The sequence below is a fragment of the Ceratosolen solmsi genome, unplaced genomic scaffold, assembly GCF_000503995.2.
Source record: "Ceratosolen solmsi marchali unplaced genomic scaffold, CerSol_1.0 scaffold7, whole genome shotgun sequence".
In the NCBI taxonomy this organism is placed as follows: domain Eukaryota; kingdom Metazoa; phylum Arthropoda; class Insecta; order Hymenoptera; family Agaonidae; genus Ceratosolen; species Ceratosolen solmsi.
The window spans coordinates 1,073,269-1,086,564 of record NW_011948413.1 but is presented as its reverse complement, the minus strand read 5'-3'; the positions used below and the strand labels follow the sequence as shown (position 1 = coordinate 1,086,564).

Sequence of the window (13,296 nt, the reverse complement as noted above, 5' to 3'; positions counted from 1 at the left end):
ATTTCATATTCAAATATAATCTATTTTATTTTTATCATGTCATAATTAATATTATTTATATATTCTTTTATTTCTTATTATTCGTTTGTAGTTTGAAAAGATTTCATATGCTTTAATTTTCTAATCAATTTATTGTCAAAACATATATCAGTTACGGCTTTATCTGGTTATCTAAAAAATATTGATGATATGGATATCACCATTTAGGTAGATATTAGCCTACAACATAATATTAAATATTTTAGTGCATTATTTTAAATACCAACCATAATATTATGATTATTAATACTTACAATTGTAAATAAAATCATTGATGTGATGTTATTTATAATTAAAATATATTCGAAATATATTACAATCGAATTAAAATAATGACTATATATATATAGCTTACTCTCCGAAACTAATCGATAATCTAAATGTTGGAAAAAAACATATTTGTATATAATTATATTACATGAAATATTGTTATACAATTAAAATTATTTATAATTCCTATACCAAACTATTAAATATATCCATTCATTGAAAAGTATTAAAATTAATAAATGTATATTTTGAGCTAAAAATATTTATACTTAGATTATTAATATTTATTAATGTAAATAAAAGCTAGTATTAACTAGTGTTAGTTTTTTTAGGGTTTGGAAATTGAAAACATCAACTTAATTTAAAGAAATTTGAAGAGTTTTTACGAGTCTAATATTTTTTAATATTTAAAACCGTTATTCCCTATATGAAGTACAAAGTAGCTTTTAACAATTCTTTAATGAATCCTTAAATGTATATATAATTAATAAATGACATATATAATTATATCAATATAATTTTTCAATAAAAAATTAAGAATTTACATTACCAATGTACATAAATGATTTATTTGTATATATTTCAATAATACTATTGTTTAATGGACACAACGTACATCTAACTCCCATTAATTTAACCTTCATTTTTTTAGACAATTATTCTATACTCAAACTAATTAATTAAATATAAATAAAACTTAATAAATAAAGCGTAATTAGTTTTTATTGTAATTAATTGGTTGTTTTATCATTTAGAAACAAATACAGTATTTCTGAATTGGCAGAGTGCTTATCTCCTTTGTTCTCATTTTATTATTTCATATTATTTATTTAAAACTTCATAATCATTTCAAAAATACATTCAATGAAACTAATAACTGTAATAAAAGCACATTTTTATTGTTATTCCAGAATAAAAGTATAAGTTGTATAAATATATAAAGTATAAGTTCCAATTATTTTATTCCTCAATTTATAAGTTATTAAACCTTAATTTTGCATATTTAATAATGTAATGTTTAAACATTGAACTTTCTTTCGTGCTTCAATATATAAATTAATATTTATAAAAACTTAATACACTACAAAATTCGCCAGATAATATATTTACATAATTTTTCAAACAAAAACTTTTACTGTTATAAAATCTAGAATAATTATTTTTAAAAATTATATAACGGACTTTGGACATATCATTATTTCATTTTTATTTCTTTACGCTTTTAATAATATTTCATACAATATCAAATTATATTTCTGGGCGATGAAGTTACATATACGTGTGTTAAAATACTCTATCGTTTAGCTTGCTTGCATGTAATAATATTGGTCTTTAAGATTCTTATTTTTAAATCTAGGCTTTTATTTTATGCTTAATATATTTTAGAATATTATAATATCAACTCATTTTTAAATTAAATAATACGTTTTTTTATAAATTTAATGTTATTAGAAAACGCTTATAAAATAGTTTAATATTTCATAATGGGGACTTAATTTATAACAACAATAATTTTATAACAATAATTTGAAAATAATTTGTTACATAATTTCTAAATAATTTGAAATATAAACTATGAAGTATTTTAAAGTGCAACGGAAAATTAAATAACTTCTACTTTTTTCAATTCTGTATTTAGGTTTGGAGATTTCTATTTTATTAATAATATTTTTGTGGAATTTACAAAAATTTGTTTTAAAAAAGATAATCTATTCACTATATATCAAATAACGAAAAAAATACGGTTCAGACAATTTCCAGAAAAAACTATAAATTTAATATTAAAATAAATTCTACATTTTACGTAATGAAATTTGTGTTTACTTGTAATGAATAAATTGTTCAATTATGCACCTGTATGAATGATGTATAAAAAAATTCGGTTGTATAATATAATTCTTGTTTTTAAATTTATAATGTACTATCATATAAATACAATTTTTCATTTTCAGTTTATGTAAATTCCTGTAACATATTCTAGAGTACAAAATTACATCCTAAACAAAATCAATAAAAATCGGAATTGATGCAATTAACAAATCAAAACTCAGTCAAATAAAAATATGTATAAATAAATTCAATATATTCAATATATAAAATGCGTATTCAATATATAAAAATAAATTCAAAATAAATTAAATTTTATTTCAATAAAATTTTTTTATTATATGATATTAATTTTATTGATTTATATGATATTATTATATGAATTTTTATATATAATATAAGAAAAATTATATTTTCACGCAAAATTAATTTTAAAATGTATTTTTTATTATGTTTTTGCAATTATTTTGACTATATATATGGATATTGATTACTTGAGAATTTTGAATTTTTAGTCTTTGTGTACATTAAATATGTACTGGATAAAATATTAATAAGTTTTTCAATACTTTATAATAAAATGAAATTTAAAATTATTAAAAGACAAGATTTAATACCAAATACCAGTCGTTATCTTTTGTAAGAAATTTTTTTAATATTGATTTTATAATTAAACTAATATGGAACTAAAAATTCTGAAACTTATAAAAAAACATTGAATTATTTCAACTGATTATGTATTTCATAATAAGTTAATAGAACATGAAATAATTGATTTAATTTTTTAAATTAAATTAATTATTATTAGTACATAACAAATACTGTAGTACACAATCTAATAATGTTAAACGATTACGTAGCAACAGTGGCTCCAACTAGTCAATACACTCCATTTATTTTCTGTAGAAAATTAAATAAGTTTATTTTCATTTCTTATACATGATTGTGAAGTATATAGTTTTGTACAGATTACCGTATAGTTTGTTAATAATTATGCCAACAAAATTGAAGCAAAGTAAAAATATTTAATAAGAATTAAATCGTTTAGCAATAGACAATGACAGACAAATAAAGTTGACAAAAAAAAAAAATGCATGTTACATTTTTACATCCAGACTTGGGTATCGGTGGCGCAGAAAGGTTAGTTGTGGATGCAGCTCTTGCACTCAAGGAAAATGGCCAATATGTTGACTTCGTTACAACACATCATGATCCTAATCACTGTTTCACTGAAACTAAGGATGGCACTTTCAAGGTTACCGTCGTCGGTGATTGGCTACCACGACACATTTTTGGCAAATTTTTTGCTTTTTGCGCCTATGTAAGAATGGTAAATGAAAAAACACTGAAATATTGTAAAAAGAATGATTGAATATGAATTAATTCTTACTCATTTAATGGTCTTCTCAAAATTGAAAATAATAAAATTCTATTTTATTCCAAGTACTATAAATAATCGACATGCTTTTTTAAAAATATGTTATTATTAAATATTAAATATATTATCATTAAACTTAGGAAAAAATATATTTATTTTACATGTTGAACAGTCATTGATAAATTATCAATTTAGTAATAATGGTTAAACTTTTAAATATAATTTTTTATTCATTTTAAAGTATTTGATGTACTCGATATAAATCACTTGCTTTTATATTCCAATATTTATTTTTGCAGATATGGGCAGCCCTGTACATTATTTTCCAAGCTAATCATCCAGATATTGTTTTCTGTGATTTAGTTTCTATATGTATTCCATTTCTCAAGTTATGTATACCAGTGGTTATTTTTTACTGCCATCATCCTGATCAACTTTTAACATCTTCTGAAAGCCGATTAAAAAAATTTTATCGTCTACCACTTAACTTTTTTGAAGAAATTACAACTGGATTAGCTGACAAAATATTTGTTAATAGTTTGTATACCAAATCTGTATATAAACAAACTTTTAGAAGACTTAATGCTGATTTTACAGAAGTGTTATATCCATCAATAAATACATCTTTTTTTGATCAAGTATATATATTTCCATTAGAAAGGATATTAGATAAGAGATTTAATTCAGATACTTGCTTTTTACTTTCAATTAATCGGTATGAACGTAAAAAAGAGCTTTCTATAGCAATTAAAGCCTTAGCTGATTTAAAGAAATATTTAAGTTTAGAAGAATATGCAAATGTATACTTAATTATGGCTGGTGGCTATGATAAAAGAGTTGAAGAAAATGTTGAGTATTATCTTGAATTGATTGGATTAGCTGATGAATTGGGAGTTACAGAAAAAGTATTCTTTTTGCGATCTCCAACAGATGCAGAGAAAGTTTCAATTCTTGTAAATTGTGATATATTAATATATACACCACCTAATGAACATTTTGGAATAGTGCCATTAGAGGCTATGTATGTTTCTAAACCTGTTATCGCTCATAATTCTGGAGGCCCCAAAGAATCCATTATTAATAATGTTACTGGTTATCTTGTAGAAAAGTCAACCTTTTCAGAAAAATTATCAATTTTAGTTAAAAATAAGTCCCTTAGATTGCAATTTGGAGCAGCTGGAAAAAAATATTTTATAGACAAATTTAGCTTTAAAAAATTTAGCAATTGTCTAATTTCGTCAATACTTGATACATACATTAACAAAAACCAGTAATTTACGAGAAAGGTAATTTCTGAAAAAATTTTACAAATTATTTTTTTTATTTTTTTTTTATTGAGTGTTCTATCACAAATAAATGGAATTTAAACAAACAAATAAATAAATAGTTGACCCTTTATTCACGAAAATATCCTAATTAGATACCAAGTCAAAAGAACATTCATATTTATTACCGCTTGGGGCCAACATCTGTGTCGAGAGCTAAAATTAAAAACATTGATATAGTATTTAATAACTTGGATTACAAAACATATCTTAAGGATTATTATTAAACTTACTCTTTCCATCACATGCAACTATTTTAACTTTATCAACAATAGCAACTTCTTGTACTTCTCTAAATTCTACATCGTTAAGCATAAATGTCCATACATTATCACAAAATCTATATGTATTCAATTTACCAGCCTAAAATATAAATTAGCATATATAATTTATAATAAAAATATTTCTTTGATTAAATAACCCAGCCAATATAGATGCACAGTTTTCTATACGATAAAAAAGTTTTATTACAGAATAAACAATATATGATGTGTAATGTTAACATTTTCATTACTATTAAAATTATTGTGCAATTAAGTTTATTAAAAAAAATATATATATATATATATATATATATATATATATATATACATACATCTCTTTTTAAAAGCATCTACATTCATAGGTTAAATTAATATACATCCCAACTGTTCTTTACTCTAAAGCTAAGTCTTGATTTGACTCTTGTTGCTAATGCTTGATTTATAGCTTTATCAAATTGTAATAATACTTTGACTGCTAATCCAGGTGTAATTTGACCATACTGAAACATTGTATATCTCTATGTTAGTTAATTTTTTAGTCAATTATGATATTAAAAGGTTATTTAAAAACAGTGTAAACAAAATAACCTATCTTAACAATTGAAAGAAAAAACAGAATCTATACTTACTTGAATTAATTCATCCAGACTTTCTTGTAAAGTGTTTCCTAAAGTTGTATTTCTATACAATTGATAAGACATTTTTAAGATTTTTAAAAAATAAAAATAAATATAAAATTTAATTATACTGTACGAAAAAATATAATTATGAAAGTTCACATATGTGCAGCAAGTTATATTACATATACAATACACAACACTTTATATTCCACTAGAGGGCAGCACAATGAAAAGATAAAAAATCAATATAGCAAATACTATTGCAAGTGAAATGCAATAAAAAGTTCCCTTTAATATAAAAAAAACTGTAAAATATATTTAATCATTCAAATTCAATTATTTGTATTAAATTATTTTCTTGCATTAAAACTTGATGAAAATAAAAATTAATTTCATTTGTGAACGACCTTTTATTTACTATATATTTGTATTCTATACATCATGATCTGTCATAGGACTTATCATAAGTAAAAATACAACTGAGTATTTTAACATTTTAACGCTCGTTATTTTTTTAATGCCACGATATTCTAATTTTAATAAGATACGTGATAAGCAACTATAGCTGAACAGCATGCTGTAATAATAGATGTATTTAATCTGTTCTTAAGTCATTAAAAAATAAAATAGTATTACCTTTTCTAAATATTTCTATTTTTATAAAATAAAAAAGAACATACGTATATATACACGCATATATGCATGCAGACATATATGTATATTCTATATTTTACCTAAATATACAATTTAATTAATTGTACACATGTATACTTTAAACTCTTATTAAATTTAATGTGTCTCACAATAAAAATATGAATATAAGACAAATATATAAGTAAAATATTATTATAAAATAACTTTTGAAATCATAATGAATAACCATAATGAAAAACATTCAAAAATAGATAAATTTAAGATCTGAGATATTTATATTTATAATATTGTTTTTAGATTTTTAAAAAACATTTTGAGTAATACATTCAATAAAAAAAATATAAGCTCTTTTATTAAATTTAATTGGGAGTTCATCATTTTATTTGTACCATAATTTTTACGTTTGCTTGTAAAAACAATTAATATTATTAATAATAAATATTTAATAAAATTTAGATAAGATACTGAGTGCTTTTTTATATACTAAATCAATATGATTTGTGTCTATTAAAAAGATATTGATAATTATTTAGTTAATATTTAATTAATGTTAAAGTGTAGAAATAAATATCTTCTCTTGTATTAACTCAACTTAGCTATATAATAGGGTTGTTTTTGTGAAAGGTGACCTTAACCAAATTTATACTATACATTGTCTAAAAAGCTGTGTCACCTTTCACCACAGTTACCCAATTTATTTTAATAGCATACGTATAGACGATTTAAAACTTAATTAAAATTCTGCAACTTCTTAGTATCACCGATGTGGAGTATCCACTTTCGAATATGTTATTCTAATAGGTGGTGGAACATATTCTCCACAATTACACTTTTTTGGACTGACAAAATCAAAAGAACCAATTCTCGCATGACAAAGAGGACAGTACAACTTGCCCCTAATCCAATTTTCCTAAAAAGAATGAAAACATTGAAATAATATTTATAATCTGATAATACCTGATAATATATAAGGTGAATAAGATAAATATAGCAACTTTATAACTGACCAAATTTACAAAAACAATTTAACTCTTAATAAATATTAATTAATATAAAAAATAAAAAAAAAATTAATAAAAGAGCACTGATATTTTTCATTTATATTGGATTGTAAAGTTAAAATTTCATTAAAAATCTCTTTTATATTGAATGGAAAATAATATTTTTATTATTTATCTAAAAGTTTATATGAATAAATATATTGTATTAAAGTACTTGTAATATTTATAAATAATGCAGTTATGACATGTTTATAATTAAGATTTGTAAGTTTTTTTTTAAGATGGTTGTAAATATAATTAATATTCATTGTTATTCCTTTGGGTAAAAAATAAAATAAATATTTTTTTCTATAAATTGTAATTGTCCAAGATTATTTATAAATACCTTTGTTTAAAACTAACTAGATTTTTTCAATTTAATACATTAAACATGTTAAAATATATTTGAAAAATAATTATTAAATTTAATTTTCATCAAAATCATTTTTAATTTCTGTAAATTACTATAATTATAATGATTAGGTTATATGTTAAATATTCATTACATTTAATTTTATATAAACTGAAATCTGCAGAAAAAAGTTTTATAAGCTTAATAACATTTCCAAGTATTTATAAATATATATGCATGGACAATTAAATAGCACAAACCAAAGTACTTGAAATTAAATAATTTAAGGCAATAACATCTAATAATGACATCTTATAATAATAATAACAATAATTGTGTTGTCTAGAAATATAACATTTATAGATGATACATCGTTGTTAGAAGAAAAAAATATAACGAAGAAAAGAATTGACAGGATTGAACTGTAGTAACTAGTGAATAGAATATACATAAGGCGATGAAATAACAAGAACCGATGGGTGTAATGCTGGACGTAGCAATACAAAACTAATTGAAGAGGTACATTTATAAAATCGTTCGTACCCGATCGACAACTTCATGAATCCAGTCGGGCATATTGTCCTCCGCGAGGTACAAGCAGTCTTCCTGCACATCGCTGTTGCACTTTGTATTCCTGGCCCCGGCGCCAATCACCTGTCCATGAGCCGTCAAGGACGGCGAGACCTCCTCCGTGAAGAGTAGATTGCGACAACGCTTGCACTTGATTTCCGTGATCTGCGAACAATTGAAACAGAGCATTGTAGCATAGCCCACGTAAATACGCAGTTGGAATGCGTCAATTTAGTGTCGCGCAGTCCACATTCCAAAGCCTCCTCGATTAATCAGTCGCTTTGGGGACCTTTAATGGAGTCTTCTGCTTGCGCGATTACCTTAAGAGAGTAAAGGAAAGTAATACAAGGAGCAGGAGTTGTTAATGTGGTTGGAGGTCCAAAAAGGTCGAAAAACGAAGAGCCAACGCGCGCGCGCCTTCCTACGCAACAGCATACATAGCCTACTTTATAGACTCACTTTGGCGGGCATTTCGATGAACAAAAGCTGTTCGTGGACTATATATTATTAGCAACAGCTCACGCAACAAGAGCATCTACTGGATGTTCATGACAAACTGAAGCGGACGATCCAGCGATACTGGAACTGTACACAAGATTTGAGACAATATGAGCAGCTGCAGAAAAAGATACACTCACAGTTCCAACTACGCAATAACAGTAGCGCTCGCGCAACTACTGTTTCTGGTCATTGGCGCAGTCAGCCGATAAACTATAAAACTCTGGTAACCTTCCTCCTCTCCTACATCGCTCGGAGCCACAGAACTCACAATATTGAAACGGTGGTTGGCGCACGAGTGACGCCACGGAGCCGATTAAATGAAAAAGAGACGGAGGAGGAGGAGCAGAAAGAAAAGGAGGAAGAGGTGATCGTAGAGGAGGATCGGCGAAAGTCAAATCGCAATCCCCTCTACATAGCCGTACACAACAGCTGCTGCTGATGCGTCGAATTACGGCGCGCTGGATTTCAATCTTGTTTACGTTCAGTTGCAATGCCAGGAACATCGAAACAAGCCAAATTAAGTCGTACTGAGAGCAGCATCTACGCCACGCTCTGGATCATCGCCGTTTTTTACTCCATTTATTGCTTTTATTCATCGCCCGAGACGCGTAAGTTCCTTCCGTTACATGTGTCGTATTATCGTCGATGTCGCTTCCGAGACATTACATCTCACGCTGAATTTGCGTCCGTCTGCTCTTATAGACATCTTAGTTTTCGGCTACGTGACTCCACCGATCTTCCCCATTCTGAAAGTGCCTGCTGATTTTGAGATTTTTTCTATTTGAAAACTTTTTTTTCACCTTGGTTAAAAGTACTATTTAAAAATGTCGACTACGCGCTAGTCCCACGACTGCGGCGCACATTGAAAGAACATTGTTGCAGCAAATAATTTTATTATTTGAGAAAAAAGAAATTCGAAGTGTTTCAACTCATTTGTTCAACGGCAAACGAAGCTATTAACATTGACTATTATAGATTTCAAAATCAATCCATCAACATTTTTTATTTTAAATTATTCACTTGTCACTTAATAATTATTTCATTTTAAAATAAAATAAACTTCTTATCGTTTATTTTTCTATTTGCACGTTGTAAACTTATATGAATTTTTTACGAGTTTAACGTTAAGCATAATCGTAAAATTAATTTTACGTGGTTTCTTTTGATTGTTTTCTATATATTTTAATTAGTAATAAAAACTTGAATTACACGCCACAGATAAAACATTAAATCTATAACAATTTCCAAATAAATTAAAAGTACTATCCTTGTGTTTGTTGGAAATTTTAATAAATACAAAAAGGAAAGACGTTTCTTAGCCGTTGAAATATTTACAAATTCCATTTATCTCTAAAATTAAATAAATTTACTAATATATTTCTTAATATAATTAATTATCTTTTACCATATATAATTAAATCGCTGTTTCTGATTAAATTATTAAAAATTCAAAGCTACATATATTTATAAATCGTAAATTAATCATTTATTCAAGTTGCTGCCGCTTTGATCAACTTTACATATATATTAACAGTGATATTGGCCAACGTGATTACATTGAATAAACGACTATTAATCTAAATATATTTATATTTTGAATTATCATCGTATTTACATTTACCTTTTAACATTTACCTTTTAATATATTAACAATCTACAAGTCTGATTTCATTAGTGCTTTTTTTAAATTACACTTGCACCAATTTATCTTTTTCCAAATATATAATATTTAACATTTTACACTTGTTATTATTATTATTGTTATTCTTATATTTGTTTTATATTAAATAGAATTTATTAATTATGTTGATACTTACAATGACTTCAAACCTGGATGGTCATTTCTCAATCGAAAAATTGATGTTTCTGATGAAGAGTGGAGATTGTGGATACCTCTTATTTACAAACTTATTCCTTGGATTATTGTACATATTTTTATAAGTCAATATTTAAAATACCTTTGTAGTGATACGGTAATAAAAAAAATATTTATAAAACTAAAAGATTTTAAAAATATTTTAATAATATTTTTAAATCTATTGTTATCATTTATAAAAAAATGAATTATTTTTATTTGTAGGCCGTAATATACATTTGGTATATTTTAATATCAATTTTATTTTTATGGAACTACTTTGGATTATTAAGTACATTATGTACACTCCTGCTACCATGTATATCGTGTTTATTGACTTCACTTCAAAGTAAATCACTTTCTTGGCTTATACATTCCATAACGTTAGTTATTATAAATTGGGCAAAAGTGTCAGATGTTATTTTTATGGAATGGTTATTGCTCACAGCCGAGCATCATTATATATTGACAACAGCTATCTGTTGGATTCAACTTAGAAGTATTAGCTATAGTATAGATAGCATTGGAATGTATAAACACATTGATACATGTGGATTTTTTAAGGATTTGCTTAAAAATATAGCATACTGTTTATATTTACCGACTCTCTTCTTAGGTCCAGTTATTCTTTACCAACAGTTTACTGATGGTGTAAGTTTTTATTTCTTAAATTAATAAAAATTTATTATAAAATATTTGAAAACAATGCTTTCAGTATACAAAAATATATTTACAATTGAAATACAAAAAATCGTTTTAAAAATTTTAAATACTATTTTAGATTAGTTTATTAATAATTCTTATTAAAAAATCTAAAAAACATATTGCTCAAAGTTCACAATTGTACACTAAGTATTAATTATTTAATTAAAAAAAAAAGCTTTAATTAAAATCTAAAATTTTTATGATTTACTTTACTTTGAAAGTTAACTTAATTTGGTTAAAATATATTATGAATGGCATTTCATATTTACTCTACATTTTACAGATTGATAAACCATTTACAGCATGGAACAAGACAAAAATAATTACGACAGTTTATAATGTAATGCGTTACTCATTTTGGATACTTTTTACGAATATTTGTTTACACTATTTATATTTTAACGCATTGCTATTTCATGGACATATTGTAGCAGAACTTAGTCCATGGGCTTTTTATGGACTTGGTTATTGTATGGGGCAATATTTTTTAAATAAATATGTTGTAGTCTATGGAGTCGTATCAATTGTATGTAAAGCTGAAGACATTGAAGCACCTGTTCAACCAAAATGCATTGGTCGAATCCATTTATATTCTGATATGTGGAAACATTTTGATAGAGGATTATATAAATTTCTTTTGAAGTAATTAAAAGTCTTTAACTCCATGTTTTACTTTTTACAATAATTATACTAACAATATTTTTCGTAGGTATATTTACATTCCGTGTAATCCAAAATCGTCTTATGGAAAATTTTTTGCTTCAGCTTTATGTTTTGCATTTATATTTCTGTGGCATGGTTTGAATTTTCCCATTTTCATTTGGGCATTTTTAAATTTTTTAGGTCTTTTGCTAGAAAATATAGTGAAATCTACAAGCGCATATTTTTTTGAAAAAATTTTACATAATAGTTTAAGCCCTCAAAATAAAAGAAGACTGGAATGTATACTAATAAGCCCTCTATTAGCATTTTCTGCCATTGCAAACTTTTATTTCTTAGCTGGAGATCAAATTGGAAATATGTATATATGGAGAATTATAAAAGGTAACTTGTATTTCGTTTAAAAAGTATAAATTATTAAAAACGTTTAAAAAATATATTTAAAATTTTCTATTTTTACAGATTCTTGGCAAATTAATTTTATATTATTATTTATCTTATACTGCTGCTGCCAGACATGTATAGAAATTAAACAAATAGAACAGATGAATTCTTTAAAAAGTAGAAAGGATATTGAAATCAAAATGTACAAGAAATTAAGTAATTTTTAAGATTTATAGATATAAGTACAAAATATGTATAAAAATACAATGACTACATACACTTTTTATGATAAAAAGCTATAAATCGATATATGTATGCAGAGTACGATATCCTACAATTTCTTAATTATTAATGCATAAGTGACTTAAATAAATCTATTCATACAATGTTCTTTTTATATTAAGAATGCTGTAATTATTACTAATTGGTTTCACAATTGCTTTTTGTTAGAATAAGGCACATTCTGTGTATTGTAAAGCTTTAAATTTTCTTGCGATCATAATCACATGAAGGAATGGAATTAAGCACACTGGCAAAACAGTAAGGAAAACTCCTCATCTTATTTCGTTTTGAAATGAATAGAAAAATTTTGCTTGAGAATAATGCATAACTTACAATATATATGGATATTAATTATCAAATTCGTTGCTTCAATATTTGGCAATAGATCAATATAATCTGAAGTTTATATACATTTTTAGTATGTTTCTATAATTTTCTTGTTTCCAACACTGATATATTTTTTACATTTATTATTTATCGAAGCATTTTTAAAGATTTACATATGAAAAATTGATACCATTCAAGTTAACTTATTTTTCCAGATTCCTGGAATTGGAAGACAAATTTGAGC

At 25.0% G+C, this 13,296-nt stretch overlaps 4 protein-coding genes across 4 annotated transcripts; 2 read left to right on the top strand and 2 right to left on the bottom strand.

The window, feature by feature from the left end:
* The first annotated feature begins 3,000 nt into the window (after positions 1–3,000).
* Alg2 (alpha-1,3/1,6-mannosyltransferase Alg2) lies at positions 3,001–4,846 on the top strand. The gene is made up of 2 exons (XM_011505858.1): positions 3,001–3,466; positions 3,814–4,846. The coding sequence occupies exons 1-2, from the start codon at positions 3,227–3,229 to the stop codon at positions 4,786–4,788; spliced, it is 1,215 nt and encodes a 404-aa protein (XP_011504160.1). The 5' UTR covers positions 3,001–3,226; the 3' UTR covers positions 4,789–4,846.
* TfIIA-S (general transcription factor IIA subunit 2) lies at positions 4,838–5,866 on the bottom strand. The gene is made up of 4 exons (XM_011505860.1): positions 5,732–5,866; positions 5,498–5,602; positions 5,073–5,202; positions 4,838–4,995 (listed from the first exon to the last, which is right to left on the bottom strand). The coding sequence occupies exons 1-4, from the start codon at positions 5,801–5,803 to the stop codon at positions 4,964–4,966; spliced, it is 339 nt and encodes a 112-aa protein (XP_011504162.1). The 5' UTR covers positions 5,804–5,866; the 3' UTR covers positions 4,838–4,963.
* Positions 5,867–6,886: 1,020 nt separating this feature from the next.
* On the bottom strand, positions 6,887–9,142 carry LOC105367223 (E3 ubiquitin-protein ligase RNF180-like). The gene is made up of 4 exons (XM_011505856.1): positions 9,068–9,142; positions 8,798–8,923; positions 8,312–8,503; positions 6,887–7,286 (listed from the first exon to the last, which is right to left on the bottom strand). Exons 2-4 carry the CDS (start codon positions 8,807–8,809, stop codon positions 7,134–7,136), a joined length of 357 nt encoding a protein of 118 aa, XP_011504158.1. The 5' UTR covers positions 8,810–8,923; positions 9,068–9,142; the 3' UTR covers positions 6,887–7,133.
* Positions 9,143–9,281: 139 nt separating this feature from the next.
* rasp (protein-cysteine N-palmitoyltransferase Rasp) lies at positions 9,282–13,261 on the top strand. The gene is made up of 6 exons (XM_011505857.1): positions 9,282–9,447; positions 10,631–10,812; positions 10,920–11,345; positions 11,683–12,041; positions 12,109–12,443; positions 12,522–13,261. Exons 1-6 carry the CDS (start codon positions 9,330–9,332, stop codon positions 12,668–12,670), a joined length of 1,569 nt encoding a protein of 522 aa, XP_011504159.1. The 5' UTR covers positions 9,282–9,329; the 3' UTR covers positions 12,671–13,261.
* Positions 13,262–13,296: the final 35 nt, after the last annotated feature.